Genomic DNA, 23571 nt, shown 5'->3' on the forward strand with positions numbered 1-23571 from the left:
GTGTAGCTTTGTGCGAAGCACTCGGAGAAGTGTCGTTGGGCACTTATTCACTATTGTATCTGGGTGATTGAAGAATAGTGAATTTCCTCCTTGAAGTGAAAGGAGAAGAGTGGACTAGGAGGATTACACCACCTCTGAACCACTATAAATCTCTCTCTCTATTTACTTACTGCTCATATATATTTCGTGCATGCCTATATTATTTGTGAACTAACCCGTTACGGTTTATTGCGTATCTTTATCTGTCTGGGTTTGATAGTTCCCTCGTTTGCATGCAAGTGAAATTTTAAATACATCATCCTACATCTATACTAAGTGTTTCTAACGTGATGCATGTATAAAATCTCTCTTGAGCACGACACAATTTAAAACATAACACTTTGCCGTTACAATTCCGCTGTGCACACTCTAAGTTGTTATACTTGTTTATGCTTGTTACTTAGAGTTGAAGTTACAAAGTGTTGTTTGCAGAAGTAGCTTGAAAAAGTTAGAGAAGTCTATTCACCCCCCCTCTAGACTTCTCACCACCCTTTCGGGACCAACATACCTCCTGGTAGTAATAGAGAAGCTATGCCACTTGATGCTACATTTAAAACAATCTGACCCTTTGACCTCAAAGCGGAAGACAATGCTCTCCGCAGGAAAGTTTTACCCGTACCACCATATCCGTACACAAAAAACAATCCCCCCAACTCTTTCTCAACATCATCCAAAACATTATCATATATTGCCTTTTGCTCTTCAGTCAGTTGTTCCACCAAACTATCATTCTCTTCCTTCATTGCATTAATGTCATATGACAATTCCTCTTGTATTAACCTATTGGTTGTTCTGTCCAGAAGTTGTAAATCAGGATATGGCATTGAAGGAAAGTCCTTCAAACTCTTTCCTATAGCTGTGAGCAGTAATTCTATCTCCGATAGTGCATAATTCTTTTTTTGATCCTCAGATAAAATTAAATCTGTTGTAAAATTATCACAAAAATAATATAAGTGTGTTTTTAAAAACATATTGAATAACATGAAGAAAGACAGAAACAAAAATTGAATACCTCCAAGTCCCGTTTGTTGTCTAATATGGAATTGTGCATCTTCAGTCAAATAGCTCCACGTAGCTTCCAACACCACTTCCGGTTTTGACATTGAGTTGGACACCAACAAAGTCACAAACAGTCTTCTCAAATTCGCAGATGTGGCCCACTGACCTGCTTCTTCAATAGCATGAACATATTCCTTATCGTCGTCTACTAATCCCCTAGCTGAACAGGCATCCCTAAAGGATTCATACTGCACACCATTGACTGTTCTTATATCCGCAAAACTTGTAGGCCCTTGAACTTTATTCAAAAGGCATCGCAAATAGAATATCTCGCCACTGCCAGGCGGTACGTAGAAAACTCTACCGATTGAAAACCCTCTTTTCCTTGGATGCCATTTTCTAATATCCTTTTTCCAAACAAACTTCGTTGGCATTTCAGCATATGTCAGTTTCCTTGCTTCTGGGTATGTTTTGTTTGCCTCAAACCATTCAAGGAACATGCTTTGTAATATAGTTGGTCGACTAAGTACGTTATCAACCGGATCATCATCTGCAAAAATTACACTCTGTTGATTGGGCAGGTGAAAGCTTAACTGTTCAACTGCTGGTGTTCTCAACTGTATTTCAAAACCAAACAAACGCCAGGCAGCTTCACACGGAGATATGTACCTACAATCATAATACATACTTATCTCATCAATCACTTGCGGTTCATCTCCCTCGTTGTTGCTGCGGTAGAACTCTGCGGTCACCCTGTCGTTACCCTTGTTCACGTATTTGAACAAGTACTTTATTGAACGGGATTGGTTGCACCATTCCACATTAATATGACCTCTATACTTTAGCAATAAGTGCCGATTGTGTGGCACCACATAGCGATTATCCAAAGTAATCCCATTTCTCACCACAGAACGACCATTGTCACGTCTCCGATAAATAGGATAACCATCATCGTCAAAATTAGAAACATTAACAAACTTTTTGGGAAAGTGTTTAGTACATTTACCCTTAGCCATGCATGGAGAATTCAACCGAGCTCTACCGCAAGGACCGTGCATCATATACTCATCCACTAATTTGAAGTATTCTGGATCTTGTATGGGATCAGGTAACTCAGCAGAAATTATGTTGTCCAAATGTAACCCCTGTGATGCTCGTTGTTGATTATCCAGAAATAGGAGTATATGAGCATGCGGTAGACCACGCTTTTGAAACTCGATGGTATAGATAACTATTAATATTGAAAAATGTATTTTCAGTTAGAACATAAACAACATTAAACAACAAATTGCTTACTTTGATAAGGTCATAGGCATAAACAAATATGCAAATACCTCCAATGACTGCTCCAAACAACTTGTCCTTCCTGCATTCTGAAATTAAAGCATCCAACTTCATCTTGAATAGTCTGCATATTATGTCAGGCCGGTCTTCCGGTTTTAAATTATGATCAGTCAAGAAGCGTTTCACCTCCGGCCACTTTGGATTGCATGTGAATGTAATAAATAAATCCGGGTATCCAACCCATCTACATATAGACATAGTGTCCTGGTAGTTCTGTATCATGTATCTAGCACCACCAATAAAACTCGACGGCAATATTATCCTTTTCCCTTGAGTCCGAGGATCGACTTCACCGCGTGTTAATGCATCGTTCAAGCAATTATATGTTTCGCACCTCAAACTTTTTTGGTGGGTCCTTATATAGATCAACCTGCCGGATTCGACCATTGTGTATGCATCTACCAGAAATTGTTGGAAAAGCCTTCTTGCATGCAGTAATGTAGAAATCTGCGTAACTCTAGACTGGATGAGGTATGAGAAGTATTCCCGCGGACTAATCCTTTGTCTACCACCTGAACTGTTTCCTTTTAATGTTGAGAACTGGATGTCTTCCCTATAACCGTCCTCCCCATAAGGAAACAACAACGGGTATTGCAATGGTAAGTACGCTGGGTTTAGTTCACTAATTCGTTGCAATAGAACAGTCTTTGTTTCCACTAAGATGTCATGCTCACCAATAATTGCATCAATATCCCCAACAATTAATGCAGCAACTTCTGAAACTTGAGGTAGATTATAAGTTCTCGCATCCCTTGATCTCTTACCAAGCAATTTTATCTTTACCTCAGCCACTGGATTATTTTCTATTTCTAAGCGGGCCATTCTGAAGGACTTTACCAACACATTATCTGAATCCAACGCTTGTTGAATATCCATGAAAATTTCTTCATGGATGTCACTCATATCACCGTCTGGCCTAATAATGCAACAACAAACGTTGTATTTGATTCAATTCGACAGGGGTTTCAATTAATATACGACATTGTATTAAAATGTAACGTATAACAATACAGACATACCTTACGGAAGTTAGGCGATTGACCATTTCATTATTTGTATCATAGATATATAATTGAGCAAAATGTGGCCGTTTCCCGTCAACCGGCTGGAGACTTCCAATGTAGTGGAAGTTTTGCCCATGTATTCTGAAAACTGGTGGTCCCCCGTTTTTGTTGACATCTCTATCTATCTTACCGCCCATTGAGGTAAAGCAGAACATATTATTGTACGTTCTAATGTTGTTCAAGAAATGCTTGCTTTTTTCACCACCTCCAAAAAAAAGGTCATATATTTGCTGCGGGGGCACTTGTGTTGATGGCAATTGAATCTTACCATTGTTGCAACACATTGTGTATCTGGGTGTACCGTGAATCACCATTTTATTTGTCCTTACTGCGTGCCAAAATAACGCCCCGCAATGTTCACATGTGTTATTTGCATCACCGAAATCATTGTATTCCACTACATATAAAAATCAATATTAATTTATCTATCATTAAACGATCATACTACTTTCCATCTTATGTAACAAAATTTAAACTTGAAACATACATTTGTGTGCAGCTGACGGTTGTGATAGATTAGTAAGAATTTCTTCTTGTTGAGCATTATGGTTGAATCCTGTATAGTAAAATATATCAGTTCCAACATTGATTCCAAACACAAATAATAACATTGTAATTATTGCCCAAATAATTACCAGTGGCTATTCCGTTTTGGGTTGCTGGAACTGTTGTGTTATTGGAGACTTCTTCAAACGCCCTAGATAAATCTCTGTTCAGCACATTCGTTGCCTTTGGGTCTGCCCCCAGCTGCGTGACTTGAACGATGTTTCTGTTTTTTTTTACTAAACAAACCATTATCTATAAAACTAATATTCATAATATCGCACTGCATTAATAATTTACATTAAAAAAAAAGTACCATTTGATATTTCTGATAGAGGTCGTCTTGTAGTTGTGGATTGGTTTACTTGACCTTTTAGCGTTACAGTGAGCAAAAGAGGAACGTTTAAATTAAACCATTATATAGTAAAACAAAGACCAATTGTAAAATGCACTTGAAGTTACCATTAGTGATGCCGCTACTATTAGTTTGGACTAAAGGGCTGTTGACTCCTAGTACGAATTTTCTGCATTTACTGTTGCTATTTGTATATTCCATATTATGTGCGCCGAGGTGAATACTGCTAAATTCTTGTTTTTAGAAAAATACAATAAAATAAACATTAGTATAAACGTATACATACATGAATAAAAAAGAACAATAACATATATAATAAACAATGAACTGTTTTGGTTTACCATCCGTGACACCAGTATTGGGTGTTGCAGTTCTATTAGCAGTGCAATTTGGTGTTCCTGCCGCGTATGAGTTCGTTTGATTTTCTTTTCCAGCATCATCCGTATTTGTTCCCACCGTAAGAGTAGGTACATTTTTTGCCACATAATAAACAAAAAATATATTTAGTTCAATTTTTTTTGTATATTAATAAGTACAAAATAAAGACATGACAAAATACAACCCATTACGGTGTGGACCATGGTCCACACCTGGATACTTGTTTCATTCTGAACATACAATTGTAATATATAGGGAATGTACATACAGTTTGTAGTTTTGGTAAAGTACCTAATATAATGAAGGGGAAAAGAACAAAAAGAATGTAAAACACAATGGTCCACACAATGTTATGTGGACCATATCAGAAATACTTTGAAAATATATTACATTTACATTAATTTTGTAGTTAATGTACATTAACTAATATAATGTACACTCAATGCAACCACAATGTACATCCCAATTGCTAAATGTATTATATAATTTTGTGATGAATATACATTTACTTGGACCATACTTAACCCAGTTATATCAATCATTGAATAAGCCCTACTTAGCAAATGTAGAACACAACATTTAACTATACATAAGCCCAAATTCACTAAGCCGAAACTCGACCCTACAACCCAGACCCGATATACCCGACCCACTTCTCCCTAAGACTACCCGTAGATACACATTTTGACATTTCAGACCACCCTCCCCTACCTCTTAGCTCTCTCTCTCTCTCTTACACTCACTCCGCTCGTAAGCTCTCTATGTGTCTAAGCTCTCTCTGTCTCTAACCTCTCTAAGCTCTCTCTGTGTCTAACCTACTGTAAACACTCTGATCTTGATGCTAAACACTCCGATCTTGTTCCTTTGGCTCTATTGTTTACGTTTTATACTGTTACTCCATACGAATTCCATTGTGACCGCCTAATCTCGCTATTCACCGAAAAACCTTGATTCGTCTAAACACTTACCTCACTAACTCATTAGGACTCCGTAATTTCAAATCCATCTAGTGTTTAAGAACGATTTGTGTTGTTTTAGACATAGAGGTTTGAAATGATCGAAAAACCCTAACTGTGGATTCGACCGATGGTGTGCAAAGCTTTAAATCAGGTAAAATTTCTATCCATTTCGTGTTTTTATACTCTAATCTGTGTAAATCATTATATTTACTTTTACATAGTGTATAGATTAGTTAGACATACAAAATCAGTTAGGGTTCTAACCAAGTATTAATCTCGATTTTTTTTTCAGGCAGTTTTGTAACATTAACAGCAAGAATAATGATAACAATGGCGTTTTTGGGTAAAAATTCTCGACCCACTTTACATAAAACCAGATTTGCGAAAGGTAATTCTGAAACTAAAAACTTAATGTGCGTAGGTTACCTGGATTATTACTTGGCTGCTTCCTCTTGCTCCCTATAACTGTAAAACTTAGAATTTTCCGCATGATTACACTGTTTATTTTTTGTGTGTGGTAAAACTGAAACTGCAAATATTGTAACTGTATTAGTGTGTTTAATTCCAGGTTTTATACAATCATTTTACTGATTGTGTTGTTTATCTCAAAAATGGTGTTCTGTGTGCCAAATGTTGAAGCAGTAATTGATTAGTATGACTGTTGAGTTCTTCTTGAAAACAGTGAAATTGTTATTAATTCTCTGGTTTATCATGTGAATTGGCTTATGTTAAAATGATGTTAAATTGGTATATGTGGTATTACTAACTGAGATTTTTTCTAGGCAAATGATGATATATAAAGAATCTGATGCCAAGTGTTAGAGAATTGAAATTCTGTTTCTTAGATAAACAATACAATGTGAATATGAATTTAACAGTTGAAAGTGAAATCATTTTTATGAATATGCAACTGCTGATCTTTCTAACCTTATGCCAAATTCTTTTAACCTTTTTTTTCTTAGATTATTAATTGTAGTTTGTTTATTTAAGCTTTAGATGACTATCCTAAACTGCGTGGTATTAACAATCTGATGCAAAGTTTTTTGATAAATTTATGTTTCTCTAGATAACCCAAATCAGGAGAATTCTTTTTGTTTAGGGAATTAATTCCGTAACTGAGTATTTTAATTCTTTTTGCCATATTTAGATAGCTTATTCAAGTTGCTATACCAAAATAAGTTTAAAACATTTTGTTCTTTCTTGATTCTTTGGGAAATAATGAAACTTTGTTTGTGATTCATATATTGAATGAGTAATTTAGATTTTCAAAATACATCTAATCTTTCTTTGTTTTGACATTCCTTTTGCCACAACAGTTAAATACTTTGCATTTGTGACAGATTCGTATATATCACAGATTCAGAAAGTTCAGATTGCAAATTAGTACATTGTAAATTAATATTTTGATGTTCATATGGGAAAAACCCAAGGAAGAATTTGTCAAAATCAATGTAGATGGATCGGTAAAACCGCAAACAAATGACGCATCTTGTGGAGGTATCATCCGTGACTGCAATGGAGTTTGGAAGCAGGGATTCGTATTCAACATGGGTAACTCTACCCCATTTGAAGCAGAGGCATGGGCACTCCTCAAAGGAATACAACTAGCAGCTCATACAGGTTACAAAAAGGTGATACTCGAATCAGACTCTACCATGGTGGTCAATTACATGCTTAATAAAAGAAGACCATCAACAGTTGCACATAATATTCTTGAAGGGTGCAAAAAGGAGTTAAAGGTATTTGATGCATGGAAACTTTCAGCCATACCTCGAGAACAAAATAATGCAGCCGACAGTTTAGCCAAAATTGCTAGGAATTTCCCAAAGGGCATCCATATCTTAGATAGCCCTCCTGAGGTGATGAAGAGTATATTAGAGGATGATATTGAGGGACGGCCTGTTTGGCGTCACATTTGTAACACAAACTAACTAGTCTTGTACCTTTCCTTTTCCGTTTGGGGTATCCCCCTACCATGATAAATAAAAAAAATTAATATTTTGATTTTTTGTATTTGTACTGTCGTAAAAAGCATTGTTAGCTTTTATTGGTACCTCCTAAGCTCAAAGCTGTATCATATTTTGTAACAAATGTATAAAAAGCTTAAAATGACTTTCAATCCATTTATATGAGTCCATTGCTTTGTTACTAAAGTATTTTAAAAAATTGGTTATCAAGAAGTTCATTTCATAGGCAAATGATGATCTTCAAAAACTGATGCCTAAATGGTGGATAAAGTGTTAATCTTAGATCATTAAATTATCTATGACTGTATTGCTTTAACTAATTGATAATTTAAGATTTGAAATGACTTATAATTTCGTTCTATGTGTACATTATTTAAAATGTGATTCTCAAATTAGATAAAGTTTCAGAAATGGTTTTTATTCTTTTATCTAAATTTTTTTTTAAAAAAAAAGTATTTTGGGTAATTTGATTTGAAACTTAATAATATTTAGTAAATTGTAGTTTATTTTAGATAAGAACTGGTGTGCTTGGATGTTTGATGGCAGATTGTTCCTTTCCTAAATGATTTGGTATTTAATAACTTGTTTTAGGTACTTTAACATTAGATCACTTAACTTACTAAGCAGTTTATTATTTAAGTAAAAATGCTTATCTTTGGCATGTAAAGAAAAAAAAAATTAAGCAATCTAACAACAGCTTAAATGTTTTGTCACACAAAATAAGATGAGGTTTTATAATACAAATTGCAAGTATTCAACAATAAGAAAAATTACAACTACCAAAGACTTGGTAAGAATACCCAAAAAAAAAAAAAAAAAATTATACTACATTTTAATCCAATTTGATGTTGTACTTTCTTTTGTTGCTACTCTTTGGTTGCTTGTGGTTTTCTCTGATGGCTTGAAAACTGATATCCTTTATTGCTTGTTCTTGGTATATCCTGTTAGGCTTACGACATAGAAACAACCATTAAAAAAAATTGTTAGCAAAACATCAGTAACTCAGAGATCATATTGTGATCCTTAGGAGTTCTCAAATCCAACCTGCATACAGATAGATAAACAATACAATACCAAATAGTTTAAACATTCATGGATGATTAGACAACTGATAAGTACATAAACCAAAATACTCAAATACAGTACTTTAGCACTATTAAAGTGCTAAGAAGTCTTGGTGCTTCCCAAAAACAAACTTCAACAAAATACAGTACTTTGCTCATAATTTAACAACAGACCAGGAATCTAAAATCTTGAGGTTTAACACTCAATTTTTTGTCTTCTTAACCTTGCCAGAAGAAGAGAACTGATCAATTAGTGATCTCTTAACCAAATTACATTCTTCCAAATTAGGCACTGGACTCTGAGTTTGCTGAACACTTGTGGGACTGTTGACCTCATTATCACCATTGGATGCTTCCTATAAAATGAAATTAGTGATTTAGTTTTCAAACTTAGGCAAAAGTAGAAAAAAAAAAACTGAAATGCTAACATAAATAGTATTACCTGATCAGATTCATCATCATCCTCTTCATCCTCATCAATCATTTTAGATATCAGGTCCTTCTCTTGGTTGTCTTTCAGCTTTGAACAGTAGGTAGAGACTAATATTTCATCCCTCAACAGTCTCATCACAATATAGGCTGGATTGGATCCCCTCATCTCACTGATTTTCAATGATATCTTAAATATCATTGACATTCCAATTAGTGATTCCAACTCTTTTGGAATGTCTGAAACCTAAAACCAAGACCCAAAAAATTTAGGAAAAGTTAACAAAGAAATAGATTTTGTATCTAATAAGACAGTGATGTGTTTAGGATAGTTAGCTTACCTTGTTATATTTCTTGTAGAGGATGTTTGCAGGGATTCCTACCAACTCTGAACACTCCCTATCCCATAAAAGGAAGGGAGCATCTGATAATCCTTTATCCATAACCCTTATTTTAACCCGATATCTTGTCATTCCTTCCTTGTACTTTTTATCACAATTTGTACACAGTAGATCAACTCCATCTGGTTTCAGTTTTCTGTTGCAACCCGATGTCATGCAAGATATGTACATCCATCCAAATGAACCTTCAATTCCTACAATCTCTGCAGGGACATAAAAATCCCCATCCTGCAGTGAACCAAATAATTAATTAGTTACACTGCTAATTGAGTGATTAAATGTAGTCATAGCAGACATATTGTAAACTGAATACAATTCTCACCTGTTTGTTTTTCAATAAATCACCAACTGAAGTGACAGTGATAGCACCACTCCTGAATTCAGAAATCCCAGTGGACTAGGGCATAACTGTTGCATTGCTAATACTTCTTATAGGACTATGAATAGTGGTTATCCTACACAATACAAAAAAAAAAAAACAAAGACAATGAATACAGTACTGTAAATGAGATTGAACAAAGTTTGATTTTAAAAGAAAAATTAGAAACATACTTGGCCCTGAAATCTTCAACTTCCTGATAAGAGGAATTCAAGTACAGCTTGGTAGCATCATAGGAACTTGTGATCCTGACTTCACCTAATAGGACAACATAAAAAAAAAAAAAAAAAAAAAAAAAAAAAAAAAAAAAAAAAAAAAAAAAAAAACTAAACAGTGATGTATAAAATAATGATTTAGGGAAAGCAGAAAAATAAACAGAAATATATGTTAGGGATAACTAAACATCTTACCATTTACAATTTTTGCCCTACATAGTTGAATGACCACAACTAATGGTTCTTTGAGATCTGAATTGTAGAATGGTAGCATGGGAGCTACATGGTTATCCCAAACAGTGCATTTCAAATGATTTCCCCTGTATTGAAATGTGTTAGTAAAATGGACAAATATTTTAATGAACTTAATACATAGATTGTGTGAAACTTACTCATTGTCTGCTATCTTGAAATCTATCAGTTTAGCTGGTTTCCCCCCTATTATTTTGTCAACTGGAGCATGTATCTCAATGACTCTGCCTATTACATCTGTAATCCAACAAAACAAATTTATATGGGTGTAAAAATTAAATCTGAAAATTTAGCATTGCATACAGAAATGACTTACCAAACATGACTTTGTCATTCACTAAAGTTGGATCTTTCAGACATTGATAGGGTTTAAGCTGAAACATGTTGGTAGGAAAGCCTCTGGATTTGATTGCCTTGACCTGAGTATCGTAGTTCAACCTTATCATATACTGGTGATCACAAGTCCTATACATATAGTACTGGCTGAACACCAAAATTTTTTTTATAGAATAGAGCTTCCCTTCCTTGAAGACATTCTTGTACTTGTCTACATCCGAGTTTTGCATGTTTACATGAATAAAAGTTCCCTGCATGATAGATTAGTGAACAGATTTTATACTGTGGAATGAAAGACAGAAAAATTTAACAGTGAAAAAAATTGTGCTTACCTCTTGATCGCATACCAGAACCTCTCTACTCTTCATCTCTTTCGAGCCTCTCCTTTCAGGTATTTCATAAACTCTAACACACCTAACTCGTATAGCCCTCTCTCTATCAAGAGGGACAATATCTTTAACCAAAACATACTGACTTGGCATGGTTAAATTTGCAGGGATTTTGAATATTGTTGACTGCTAATGAAGAGATGTAACTGAAGAGATGGAACAATGGTGGGTAAAAAAATATTGACACAGAGGTTTATATAGGCTCAAGAAGTGAAATTCGAAATTTGAAGATAGCATTACTTGCAGCCGGAATAGTGATGGAAACCTTTGAGTTTCCAAGAAAGAAATCAGAATCATCATGCTGATTATTTCGAAGCATTTTTTTTTAATACGTTGTTCAATATGTATGTGTATATCTGAATGTCTTTAGGTGTATATATGTAAATAGATATATGAAGTCTTGGAAATAGATTACATTTAGGTTATCATTAGAAGTCTTACATAATCAGATGTCTATTTAATTACGTTGGTATCATAACACATTAGCCGTATAATGCACATTGGAAAGCCAACCGTTGATTGAAGACAATAAATTCGAAGATTTATTCTCACTTCTCAAAACGACGCAGTATCGTATGGGCGGGAAAGTGTGTTTAGTAGAAAGTTACTGCTTTATTATATTGATAGATAACTGTCACCAAAATAAATGTTTGCAACTTTGTAATAATGTTAATCTAAGTACTAAGTCTAAAAGCGATAGTCTAACTAAATACTCTTTTTTGTTTAAATTTCTAATTCTCTTTTGGGTAACATTGTTATTGTTTTCATCTTCAATACATGTCCTTTTTTTCTGTTATTGGTAGTGTGTCATGTGCAATTGGGTTATTGGTGGCATCATAGAGGAATTCATCATGCAATGAGATTATGGTGTATGAAGTTTTAGATTTGTCTTGTTGTGTATATGACTGAGATCTTAGTTGTGCTATGAACTTTTTATCTTACAAGCACATGTTGATATTTTATAGTGATAATTTTTCCCTACATGTTTCATGTGTTGTGAGACATATAATTCTAAATTAATTAAATGCATATGTATTATTTTTTGTTGTAGCTACTAATTTATTTTTAAATTTAAGTAATAAGAGCAATAAAGTGGGCAAATTATGCTATGGAATCGTGTCCACATTGCAAGGTGGATATGGTTCTAAAACTGTTAATAATTATGAATATATAGTTTAAAAATTATGAAGATATAGTTCTATAATTATGAACATAGAGTTGTGAACATATAGTTCTGTAATTATGAATATAGAGATTCAATAATTGTGAATATGAAGTTAAAAAATTATGAATATATACTTTTATAATTATGAACATATAATTCAGTAATTATGAACATAGAGTTCTGTAATTGTGAATATAGAGTTCAATAATTGTGAATATAAAGTTCAATAATTATGAATATGAAGTTCAAAAATTATAAATATATAACTTTATAATTATAAACATATAATTCAGTCATTATGAACATAGAACCGTGTCCACATTGCAAGGAGGACACAGTTCCACAGCATAACGATTGAATAAAGTGGCGTACATATTTTTCATCTGAATAAAGTGGCGTACATACTTTTCATCAACAATAATGAAATCATTGATTTTTTTTTTTTTTTAATTTCCATTCGTTGTTGAGACAAATTGTTTCGAGAGTTTGTCAATGACAATTGCTGTCAATAGATGATGATAATAAATAATTCAAAATATAAGATTACAATAGATGTTATTATAATAATGTAGTAAAAATTAACTTACAAATTTCTTTAGAAGTTTTCATGCATTGATAAAAGCATAATTGAAATATTAACTATTGTTCTCAATAATCAAAAGAAAATTAATTAAACGAAAAAAAAAAACTAAACTTAAATTTATTATTCTTTTTAATGAAAAAAATCAAATGATTTTCAAAGTTCCTGATTTATAATCATTGAATGCTATGTATTTAGTCGGACTAATTATTTGACCAAAATTTATGTTAAATTTTATATTATATTTTTAATACATTTTAACATATTCGTAGTATATGTTTAAAAATTATTATGCTAACTCTAATTGGAATAGGGTTCGAACTTAAGACCTTTTTTATAGAAATTAATAAGTAAGTTAATAAAGTTTATACTAACGGAATTTAAGGATATTTAAGGAAAGAAAATAATATAATAAAGGGTAAATAAGGAAAATCATTAAAAATACTAAAATCAAAATATTATGAACCATTCATTTTAAGAAACAATTAGTACCGATATTTTTTTTATTTTTTTTATTCCAATTAAGGGCCTAACATTATTCGCTCTTATTAAAATTGTAGAGATATAGATTGTAGATGTAGATATTGGATATAATAATTTATATAATTATATATTGATTCAAATATTATTAAAATATTTTAACAAATTCATTTCGTGCATCACACGGGAACAAATACTAGTTATATATTTTATACGAAAATCATGTATCACTAAACCACAATCAAACATTTTTTGTTCCTACCAAGTATAGTGCATTTGAAATATTATTATTGTTTTTGGTTCACTCCAAACAAGCACACTCAAAGCAGTCATTGAACAACTACGGCTCCCGACTCCTTCGCATTCCCTCCGTCTCTCTCAACTCAAGATGTTGAAGCTCTCAAAGCTCCTGGGCTCCAGGTGAACTCCAAACACTTTTCCTAATGACTATTCCAGTTTCTAATGGCATAAAATTTGTTATTTCACGCCATTTATACATTAAACCCCTCTTAAACCCTAGTCATTTTTTCTAACTCTTCCTCTATCATCGTCTAAACTTTCGGCACTCTAAAAGCCTCCTTATTTTTCCGATTTTATCCTTTGAAGTTGGATATGCAGTATTTTTTATTTTATTTTATAATTATTGTTATTGATTTTGGTTCATTTGTGAGGATGTTCCCTTAAAAATCCAAAGTTATGTTGAAAAAGAATGCTACTTTATTTTTCATTTGAATTGGATGTTGTGAAAGAAGGAAATTTGAATTTTATCAATTGCAATTTGCAAGAAGTTAATCCACTGAAGCTTTGAACTTTGGACAAGAAAAAATAGAATCTGGAGTATGGAATGAACACTATGGACTATGGTTCGTTAGTATGTGATTGTTGGGTGATTTGTTTTATTTCATAGTTCAAGCAGTTGTTTCAGTCTTCACATTAAATTCTATAGCTTAGTGATTTCTTTTGCTCCATTGCCATTTCAAGTGGAAGGTCATTTAAGTCTTCGTATTAAATTCTTCATGTGAATGCCCTTTGATACATTGCCAAGTGATGTGCATCATGGTGTGCTTACCTTTGGGTTCTTTACTTTTGTTGCTAAAGTTTACGCAATTGCTTAGCTAGGTGAAAACTCCTCGTGCTGAAATGTTAAATGGTTTTTTAAGCTAATTACCTTTACTTGTACATTGCAGTTTGCGTGGTTTCTCCTCCCAGGCAGGGATGCCTATTGCAAAGAAATATTTTGAGGCTGATGGTACCAAATTATTTGAGAAAGAATATAGTTGTTTCGATTTATGCATACAATGATGAATAAACATCTTACATCATTATGTCTTTTTTTCTTTTTTTATAAGGGACATTGAGAAAAAAAGTATTTGCCCCCTATACTATTTTCAAGGGCAAAGCTGCTCTCTCTGTTGAACCGAGACTTCCAACATTCAGTAAATTAAATGTACGTGTTTCTTTAACATTTGAAATTGTATTTGAAAATTCTTTTCATAACATAAACTTGAATATTTGATTTTATTTATGCTTCCATTTCTTAGTCAGGAGGTTTAAAGGTTGAACGCAAAGGTGTTATTATGTTGACATTCCTTCCTGCCGTTGGTGAGCGCAAATATGATTGGGAAAAGAAGCAAGTAATGTTCTTGTTTTTCTAATCAAGCAATACTCTTTCCCTTTCAATTTCAGATATAAAAAAAAAAATAAAAATTGAAGGCAAGCTCTCTTAAAATACTAGGAGTAGGAGCAATACAAACAGAATAAATTTGTTGAACATCAGAAAGTTTTCCTTGCCTTAGATACTACAAAATTTTTAGAGTTTTTCTTCACAATCTTAATCTATGGATTGGTATTATACAATGTCTAAAATTTTATCTTTGCCTCCTGTTTCTTTCTCATGGAATTTTTCTTGACTGATTCATTTGACATCAAATAGATGTTTGCTCTGTCGGCAACTGAAGTTGGAACCGTACTAAATTTGGGTCCTAGTGATTCTTGTGAATTCTTCCATGATCCTTCAATGCTACAAAGGTTGATACTCTAATCTAGTTTTTCAAAATAGTCTTTTCTGCACATAATGTTGCATAGAGTAACTACTTTATTGCCCTAATTACATTAATATTTTCAGCAATGCTGGTGAAGTTAGAAAAACCTTGTCAGTTAAGGCACTTGGTGATGGCAGTGGTTATTTCATGTCTCTTAGTAAGTTTCATAGCTAGCCACTTATATCCACATCCTTTGCAAAACATGCATGATATTCAACTAAAGTATTGTACACAACTACACACAGTATATGCATCTGTATTGTGAACATTATTGTCCTAAACATGTTACATGTGATCATTACCCTTGCCTCCAATGCATGTTTCTTACGGCAATTTGAGAAAGTAATGCTTTCTTGTTTCCAATCACTTTTGCTTTTATTCTCTTTTCCTCTGCAGGTGTTGTCAACAACACCCACAAGACAAATGATCGCCTAACAGTTCCAGTTACTGGTGCTGAATTTTCTGTCATGCGAACAGCTTTCAATGTATGTTACTATTATAATGTGTTTCTCCCAATTGTTGGAGTTCATAATTTGATCATCCTTTAGTGCATTTTGTCTGATTAATCAATTCTGCTTTCACAATTGATATACAAAAATGGGGATCTCATAGATTTCATTCATGTAGATTGTAGATACTTGACACAGTAAATATATACCACATGGCTAAGCCATTATCATTTATTCCTTGGTCTGTATGACGAAATAAAAGAGTTTACAAGTTTAGTATTCTTGATGGGGATATTCTTAGTACATACAGCCTTTGCTAATCTCAAACTACTGAACAAGGTGAGGTAAACACATAAAATGGGGGTTGCAAGATAGGGGATCTGCCATCAAATACATGTCCGGTTTGTTGAAAATCGATCTGAATGTGCATTAATGAAATGTTGTGGAATAGAGTTGCAACTAAGATCTCAATATTCCCATCTTCTGCTATAATTGTTAAAACAATTTTCTTTGTTTACTTCATCTAGTAATGAAATAATGTGCTTTATATATTTATCTTCAGTGTTTTATGTATTGATGTGATAACTGAGAAGGTATGAGAATGGACTGGAACTAATTATTTTTTTAGATTCATAGTGGTCTTCAAGTACCTAATTCTTTATTCTAAGAATTATGATCATAATCTTTAGTTCAAAAATGAATCTTTATAAATTGAAATTGAAATTTATGACTATAACTTGTTCTAGTTTGCTAGTTCATACTTCTTAAAATCATAGTTAATTAATTTATAGGTAGCTAGACTCAATATTAAATTGGTAGGTTATAGGATGTCTTCTGAGATTGTTGTCATAAACCCCAGAGAAAGTTAAGGACAATTTTTTTTATAGAAGATCATATATATAATAGTGTTACACATTTCACAACTTTTTGTGTTTGGTATTTTCCATTGAGAGTAGAATGTCTTCTTGTTGGTGATTACATGCCAAATAGCCTCTCCAAAAGATGGTGAATTTGATTAAGAAGCAAAGTATAAATGTATAATCAAGATAACTTGTTTGCATGATGAGCGATGCTATAATTGTTAGAACGAAAAACTATAATTGTTGGATTATGATGTGCTTGCTCGACTCCCAAGTTTTCCATTACATCTTGTTGCTTGCGTTCCTTGTTCTCATGCCTTATTGCAGAAGACACGCTATTTATCTTCTTATGTATTTAAATGCAGTTTGCTTTGCCTCACATCATGGGGTGGGACCAGTATACGAATCTTCAGCAAACGAACACTAGTGAGTTGCCTTCAGGAAATGTTGCACAATTTGCGAAGTCGGAATGGGAACGATGAAGCTATATGATCTCTGTGAATATCTAATTTGCTCCCAACTTAAAAGTAGTGTATGTTGCTGCCCTGTACTTGTGACTTTTAGCCTCTCCTAAATGTGCTAAAGCACACTTGCTGTATGATGATGAACTTTGCCTCTTATTTGAAGACATTCTATTCTTAAAAGCCATTGACCAAGCTTGGTTGGCAGATTACATTTATAGTTTTTAGCTTGCTTGTTAAAACTTAACCTAGTACCATCTTAATGATGGAGATACTCCTGTGTTTATCTTCCCCCTCTCCCCCACCGGCAGCCACTGCTACTGCCCCGGCCCATGCCAACCCACCACAACCATCCTGTGCATGTATGTGTACATTTTACATTTACATAGGGGTGTTTGGTAAACACGGAGTAGGAGTAGCTGTTAGCTGATTGGGTTAGTGGGTTTGATTAGTTGATAGTATTAGTTGATTGTAGAAATATGTTTTGGTAAATTAGCTGTTAGCTGATAGTTTATTATATGCAAAATGAATTTTTCAAAAAGCTGATCAAAAAAGCTGTTGTGAGCGGCTTTTTGAATTTTAGTATTTTGGAGTAATAAGCTTTTACAAAAAGCTAATTAATCAAACACTTGTGTGTTTGTTTAACAAAATCAAATTGCTAATAGTGGTCAAATAAGTCAAAATTGGCCATAGCTTATTTTGACCATTTGTTTGTTAATTGAAGATGAGATTTTGTTCATGTTTATAAAATTTGGAGAAAAGATTAAATCAAATCATAGTAATAGATTATGTTTAAATTATTAGTATTATTATTATAAAACTAGTATAACTTAATTTTCGAAACAAATGCATAATTTATTAATATTTTACAAATTTAAATTCAAATGAAATTATTTTTTCAGATGTTAAAAAGTTTTACTAAAAAAATTCACTAATAAGCCGACCCATGACATTGCTACACAAATCAAAATTATGGCTTTTTATATGAAAATCATGTATCATTAGACCAAGAATTGCTTATGCGGCTCCTATGAAGTCTGCTTCAATAATCAATTTGGCCTGGAAGAGTGGAAGGCAGTTTGGAAGCAGTGGGTTCCAAACAAAGTTTGCACATTTCTGTGGCTTCTCTATCACCCGTGCATATTGTGTAATGTTGAACGAAGGAGAAGAGGCTACACGGTTGGTGGTTCCTGTGTGCATTGCCCAAGTGTTGATGAGGATCCCGATCATATCATTCGAAAATGTAGGATGGCTAGGGAAGTTTGGCGGCGTGTGGTCCCGGACTACAACTGGGATCGTTGGGAAAGTGGCGACTTCGTGGATTGGTTACTCACCAACATTACCTGCAGGAAGCCAAATTTCAACAGCCGTGCAGACTGGGGTGCCTTCTTCTCCCTCACGGGCTGGTGGCCGTGGCGATGGCGTAATCCGACTGTGTTGGGTCGCACGAGTGGTTTCACTCAAGCTTCGAGACCGGAGAAGAAGTGATTGTCCGCCGAGCAAAGGATTTTGGTTATGCTTGTGTCAGATTGTTTGTTGCCGAATAACAACAAAAGTTGGTTGCTGGGAAAGTTGGAGCGCACCTTTGCTTTTTGTCTTAAGAACATGGTGAAGTTCAATCTACCGGCCTTGATGTTGCAGCATATGGTCTTCTGCCGTGATCACAACCGAAAGAGCCTACCGTATGGTATGGTGTTGAGCTGGATTTTTGTCAAGAAGGGTGTGAGCGTTGATGGTTGTTTTCCGAAGCCCGTAGGAAAAATGGTGTTGGATGCTATCAATCTGCGGAGCTGCAACTTGTTTCAGTTGGACGATGGTGATTACATCACGCTGGAAGAAGTTGCTAGGAAGATCCCCGAGGAAAGAGATGAGTTGGTTGCAGAGCTCGAGATCCCTGTCGGAAAGTTGAACCTCGCAGTTCAGAGCCTAGGAGGTGATGTGGGGAATGAGGAAGAAGTAGGTCAAGAAGAGGAAGCAAAGGCGGGAGAAGCTACCGAGGTTGAGGAAAGCGAAGAAAATCGAAGAAGAAGATAAGCCCGAACCAAAAGGGAGCACGATGCTATGACGCATGAGGAGCGCGTGATCACCTTGCTTCGTCAACAGAACCGGATGATCGAGGAAGGCTTCGCTTTCATGAAGACGCAGTTTGTTGCCTGCCGTTCACCAGAGGTTAGATCAGATCGAGGCCAGCTCAAGCCGAAGAGGAAGTGGTGACGAGGAGTCCGAGGAGGGCACTGATGAATCGGAGAGCGAGTCGTTTTAGCTCGGTGTTGTAGTAACCCCGTTTTTTTTTTTTCCTTTTTCTTTTTTCCCTTATCTTGTGTTATCTTCTAGTTAGTTGTTGTTACCGCTTGTGAGTTGCTTGTTGTTGCCTTGTGTGTTCGTTTTTGCTTGCTTGTTGAGTTGAGTGGTTAGTTTTGTGGCTTGTGCTTTGAGCGAGTTGTTTAGATCTTGGGTGTTGGATAGAAGTTGGTGGTTGTGTTTGGTTTAGAGTTTGATATGCTCATTATCTCCGTTGATAATTTCTTTCCAACTCTTGAATGTCATGACTTCTTGCTTATGTTTGTTACCTTTTTGAATCCTTTGAGTTTTGACCAAATAAATATGTTCTTGACACTCTTGTCACATTGTTGTTTCATTTCACCGTTTGATCTAATTCGTCGTACCCAAGCTTCGGGGACGAAGCTTCTTTGAAGGGGGAGAGAATGTGACACCCCGTAATCCAAATTCAATTAAGGGATTAATTAAGTAATTAATCCTAATCCAATTCATAATTTAATTCCTTAAATTCCTGTAAATTCAATAGTCGGGGACTAGTAATTGACTAGTCAACCCCAAAGTCAAGTGCTGTACCTAAAGTCTTGTGAGTAGTTCCCTTGTTCCCTTACACCTCTTCCTTTTAGTAAGAGTAATAAAGACATTTCACCCTATGTTAGAACTGCAAGCTAACCTAGAGGACCACCCTTCATTCTTTCCCCTTACACTTTCTAAACTTGAGCTCCTCCTTCTCTCTAAATGTTAGATAGCTTTTCTTCCAAGCCAAGTTGGAGCTTTACCAAATCTTCAAAGTTTGTCTTCAAGATTCCACCTTTCCTACCTTTGAGCATCTAGAAGGGTAAGATCTATGTTTATCTTGTGTTTTTAGTGTTTTCTAAGGTGTCTTTCCTTAAAGATAGAATCTTTATGATCTTTTGGTGTGTTCTTGAAGTGGGTGTGGAAGGTGAACCCTATTAGGAGCTTGGTGAAGTGTTGAGTGAAGTTTTTTGTCTACAAGAGGTAACTCATGCTCTACAAAATCTATTTTGTCTACCTATATGATGATTTCTTCGATTCTACATGTGATTTTGCTATGAAATGTGAGTGTTGATGCATTGTCTTGTGAAAATGCATATCTAGAGCTTGTTATTAGGGTTCTTGTATGTCATTGCTTGGCTATTCCTTTGATTCAAGTCATTTTGTTGTGTTTGGTGAGATTTGACATGTTTTGGACTTGAATTTGAGCTTGGAGTTGAAAATTCCCAGAGGGATATTTTTGGTACAGGAGTGTACCCGCGGGCGGAACGGCGGGTAGTGCACCACCCGCCGCCCCACCCACGGGGTACATGGTGGTTTGGGAGGTGGTTCCCGCGGGCGGAACCACGGGTGGGGGGTCCACCCGTGGCCCCACCCGCGGGTACACAATGTTCGCTTGTTGGGGATTTGTTCCCCGTGATTATTTTGACTCGGTATTTGGTCTCTTGACTTCCCGATGTTCTTTTGTGGAACTATTTGAGCGTCTTCTTGATGTTTCGTATGTCTAGAACTATATGGTAGGATTCCATGTAGGTTTTGGCGTCTTGAATCGTTCTAAGTATTCAACATTGTGATTCGTTGAACCGTGATAAGTCTTGTGTGTTCTTCAGAACGATGTGTGGTTTACCCGTTTGATAAGCATGCTAGTTCGGTGTTTAAATGCTAGCGTGTGTGTTGTTTGTCCTTTCCTATTGTGGATGACTTGTGCTAATCATCGTTGGAGTCGGATTGTGATCCATTCCTTGATTGAGTATGGTTTCATATCTTCGTTGTGATCCGTTGATTGATTCCTGTTGTGGTGTGGTGTGTGTAGTTGTACCTGGATTGCACGACTAATGGTATGGGACATTAGTCACCAAGGTACGGCAGTGGTCCTCGTGGTGGCCATGACGCGATTATGGAGTTTGTGACCTGAGTGATGGGTTCACGTATTTCTTGGGTTGCATGTGTTGCCGTGTGTGTGATCGGTACCCTCGTGTACTATGAATTGGTGGTCTTGTTGGTGGTTGTTGGTGGGGGACGACGGTCCCAGGAGGGAAAATGTTGGACTCAGAAGTACAGGGGTCCTGGAGGTAAAGGTTGGAACTAGCTATAAGGTTGGGGGTAGGCATAAGGTTGGAACTGGGCATAAGGAAGGCATCTCAATTCGTGATGGGTGATGTCATGAAGGCTTGTGTAGCCGTTGTTGTGTATTTTTCTATTTTGTGACATGCGTGGTCACAAAGGCATGTGTTGCCAATGGTTGTGTCCTTATTCTCTTGTGTTATGCATGTCGGGTGTTAATCTACTGTGTGATGGTAGATTATGCCTTGAGCCGTTCTTGTGAGTCGTTATCGCTTCTTGTTGTTTGGGATGTGTTCCCTTATCTTTATTGTGAGCGCAAAGAGTCTTGTGTTTGACTTCTATCTTGGCTTTGAAATTGATATATATTATATCTCATTTCGCAAATGATTTTATATATATAAACTATCTACATATGATATTTCACATGTATTGGTGGGTTACCAGCATCATTCGCTGACCGGGCATCGTCCCATATATATTTGTGTTCTTTCAGGTGCTGAGTAGGCGAGGGCACGGTCTAGAGACAGCTAGAATAGATCCCTTGAACCTTATGTTGGTTTGGGCCTGCGTGCCTTTGTTAGACTTTAGACTCCTTGTTGTTGACTTTGTTTTTGGGATAGTTGGATTATGTTGCAGATGTTTACGCCTGTGCGTTCACTGTTGAGTGAGCGTGGCATAGCACCTACGTTTTCCATATATTTCATGCTTAAGTCTTCCGCTGTGTATGCTTTTATGGTTAGAATTATCTGCATGTTTAATGTTTAATTTAGTATGGAAATCGGGGGTGTTACAATTAGTTCATGTTCTGGAGGCCCTTGAGAATGATAAAGGCGTTGTTGGTGTGTTTTTTTCTATTTTTTAAGTTGAGCTTTGTTCTGGTTGATGATTTCCCCTTCCTTCGTTTCAAAAAAAAAAATTTTTTTTGTCCTAGTCAAGTATACTGCATTTGAAATATTGTTGTTTGGTTCACTCCAATTGCACTTTTTTTTTTTTTTTTTTTTTTTTTTTTTTTTTTTTTGAAAATTCAATTGCACAAAAATAAAAGTTTAATGACCTATTGATATTTTTCCTATAAAATTTATTTAACCCTAAGTCAGTAAGGACATGTTTGGTTCATGGAAAATGTTTTTTAAAGGAAAATGTTTTTTAAAGGAAAATGTTTTCCTTGAATTTGAGGAAAACTAAGGGTGTGTTTGGTTGGTGGGTTTTGCCCATAGGAATGGGTATGAAAGTGATTGTTATTGTTTGATTGATAGGTTTTTAGAATACTACTATGGGTTTCGAATACCCCATCAATTGAAAAACCCATACCCAAATACAATAAGGGTTTCATTCCCTTATTCATTCTCAAGCACTACTATTAGTAACCATTCTCATTCCACCCTACTACCAAGCATGTTAAATATTTTCACCAAAACCCATTACCATTACCAAGTATTTGATACCCATACCGATTTCGATTCCTATGTGCGAACCAAACACACCCTAAATTTTTCTTTGTTTGGGGTTCATGGAAAACATTTTTCTCAAAAATGAGGAAAACATTTTCCATGGTCCCCCTTGGTATTTTGTTTTCCATAGAAAATGTTTTTCACGGAGAACAAGTAGGACAATTATGCTCTCACCAACTTTTCTTAATTAACATTATTATTATTGTTGTTTTATTATGTAAAGGTATAATTAGAGATGACCATGGTTCCGGTTCGAACCGGAACCCTGACTGTGCAAACCGGAACCGTCCGTACGGTTTCGGTTTGTAAAATCTTGGAACCGGAACCGGCAGTTCCAGTTCCAAATCGAAAAAAATTAAATATTATAGTGTTTTTTTTAAAATTTTTTTAAAATAATTCCGGTTAGAACCGGAATCGGAACCTTACCATAAGGTTCCGGTTCCGGTTTCGCCATCCACGGAACCGGAACCGGCGGTTTCAAATCGGAACCGGAACCGTAGTCACCCCTAGGTATAATTGTCTTTATACTTATTATTCCTTACAATTTCAAACTTAATTAAATAATAGAATCAATATTTCCATTACTTTATTTTCCACCAACCAAACATTATAAT

General features: G+C 35.1%; 4 protein-coding genes across 4 annotated transcripts; 2 read left to right on the forward strand and 2 right to left on the reverse strand.

Moving 5' to 3' along the window:
* Positions 1–521: 521 nt before the first annotated feature.
* On the reverse strand, positions 522–3583 carry LOC109148639. The gene is made up of 4 exons (XM_019296375.1): positions 3402–3583; positions 2373–3298; positions 1052–2269; positions 522–961 (listed from the first exon to the last, which is right to left on the reverse strand). Exons 1-4 carry the CDS (start codon positions 3581–3583, stop codon positions 522–524), a joined length of 2766 nt encoding a protein of 921 aa, XP_019151920.1.
* A 3645-nt stretch (positions 3584–7228) lies between these two features.
* Positions 7229–7612, forward strand: LOC109148640. The gene has a single exon (XM_019296376.1). It carries the CDS (start codon positions 7229–7231, stop codon positions 7610–7612), a length of 384 nt encoding a protein of 127 aa, XP_019151921.1.
* A 1059-nt stretch (positions 7613–8671) lies between these two features.
* On the reverse strand, positions 8672–11206 carry LOC109148641. The gene is made up of 10 exons (XM_019296377.1): positions 11057–11206; positions 10705–10975; positions 10529–10625; positions 10332–10456; positions 10095–10179; positions 9865–9916; positions 9483–9770; positions 9155–9388; positions 8937–9068; positions 8672–8692 (listed from the first exon to the last, which is right to left on the reverse strand). The coding sequence occupies exons 1-10, from the start codon at positions 11204–11206 to the stop codon at positions 8672–8674; spliced, it is 1455 nt and encodes a 484-aa protein (XP_019151922.1).
* Positions 11207–13628: 2422 nt separating this feature from the next.
* On the forward strand, positions 13629–17362 carry LOC109148546 (single-stranded DNA-bindig protein WHY2, mitochondrial). The gene is made up of 8 exons (XM_019296283.1): positions 13629–13758; positions 14526–14587; positions 14688–14785; positions 14880–14972; positions 15272–15366; positions 15464–15537; positions 15777–15865; positions 17055–17362. Exons 1-8 carry the CDS (start codon positions 13727–13729, stop codon positions 17169–17171), a joined length of 660 nt encoding a protein of 219 aa, XP_019151828.1. The 5' UTR covers positions 13629–13726; the 3' UTR covers positions 17172–17362.
* Positions 17363–23571: the final 6209 nt, after the last annotated feature.

This window comes from Ipomoea nil, unplaced genomic scaffold (assembly GCF_001879475.1).
Source record: "Ipomoea nil cultivar Tokyo-kokei standard unplaced genomic scaffold, Asagao_1.1 scaffold2144, whole genome shotgun sequence".
Lineage (NCBI taxonomy): Eukaryota > Viridiplantae > Streptophyta > Magnoliopsida > Solanales > Convolvulaceae > Ipomoea > Ipomoea nil.

Coding starts and splice junctions, on each gene's coding strand:
- LOC109148639 (XM_019296375.1), bottom strand. CDS start 3,583: ATGGGCGGTAAGATAGATAGAGATGTCAACAAAAACGGGGGACCACCA. Junction 3,299..3,401: donor AATCGCCTAACTTCCGTAAG/GTATGTCTGTAT, acceptor TTGCATTATTAG/GCCAGACGGTGATATGAGTG. Junction 962..1,051: donor ACAACAAACGGGACTTGGAG/GTATTCAATTTT, acceptor ATTTTACAACAG/ATTTAATTTTATCTGAGGAT.
- LOC109148640 (XM_019296376.1), top strand. CDS start 7,229: ATGGGTAACTCTACCCCATTTGAAGCAGAGGCATGGGCACTCCTCAAA.
- LOC109148641 (XM_019296377.1), bottom strand. CDS start 11,206: ATGCCAAGTCAGTATGTTTTGGTTAAAGATATTGTCCCTCTTGATAGA. Junction 9,389..9,482: donor TCTACAAGAAATATAACAAG/GTAAGCTAACTA, acceptor TCTTGGTTTTAG/GTTTCAGACATTCCAAAAGA. Junction 9,069..9,154: donor ATGATGATGAATCTGATCAG/GTAATACTATTT, acceptor TTCATTTTATAG/GAAGCATCCAATGGTGATAA.
- LOC109148546 (XM_019296283.1), top strand. CDS start 13,727: ATGTTGAAGCTCTCAAAGCTCCTGGGCTCCAG. Junction 14,973..15,271: donor ATGATTGGGAAAAGAAGCAA/GTAATGTTCTTG, acceptor GACATCAAATAG/ATGTTTGCTCTGTCGGCAAC. Junction 15,538..15,776: donor TGGTTATTTCATGTCTCTTA/GTAAGTTTCATA, acceptor TTTCCTCTGCAG/GTGTTGTCAACAACACCCAC.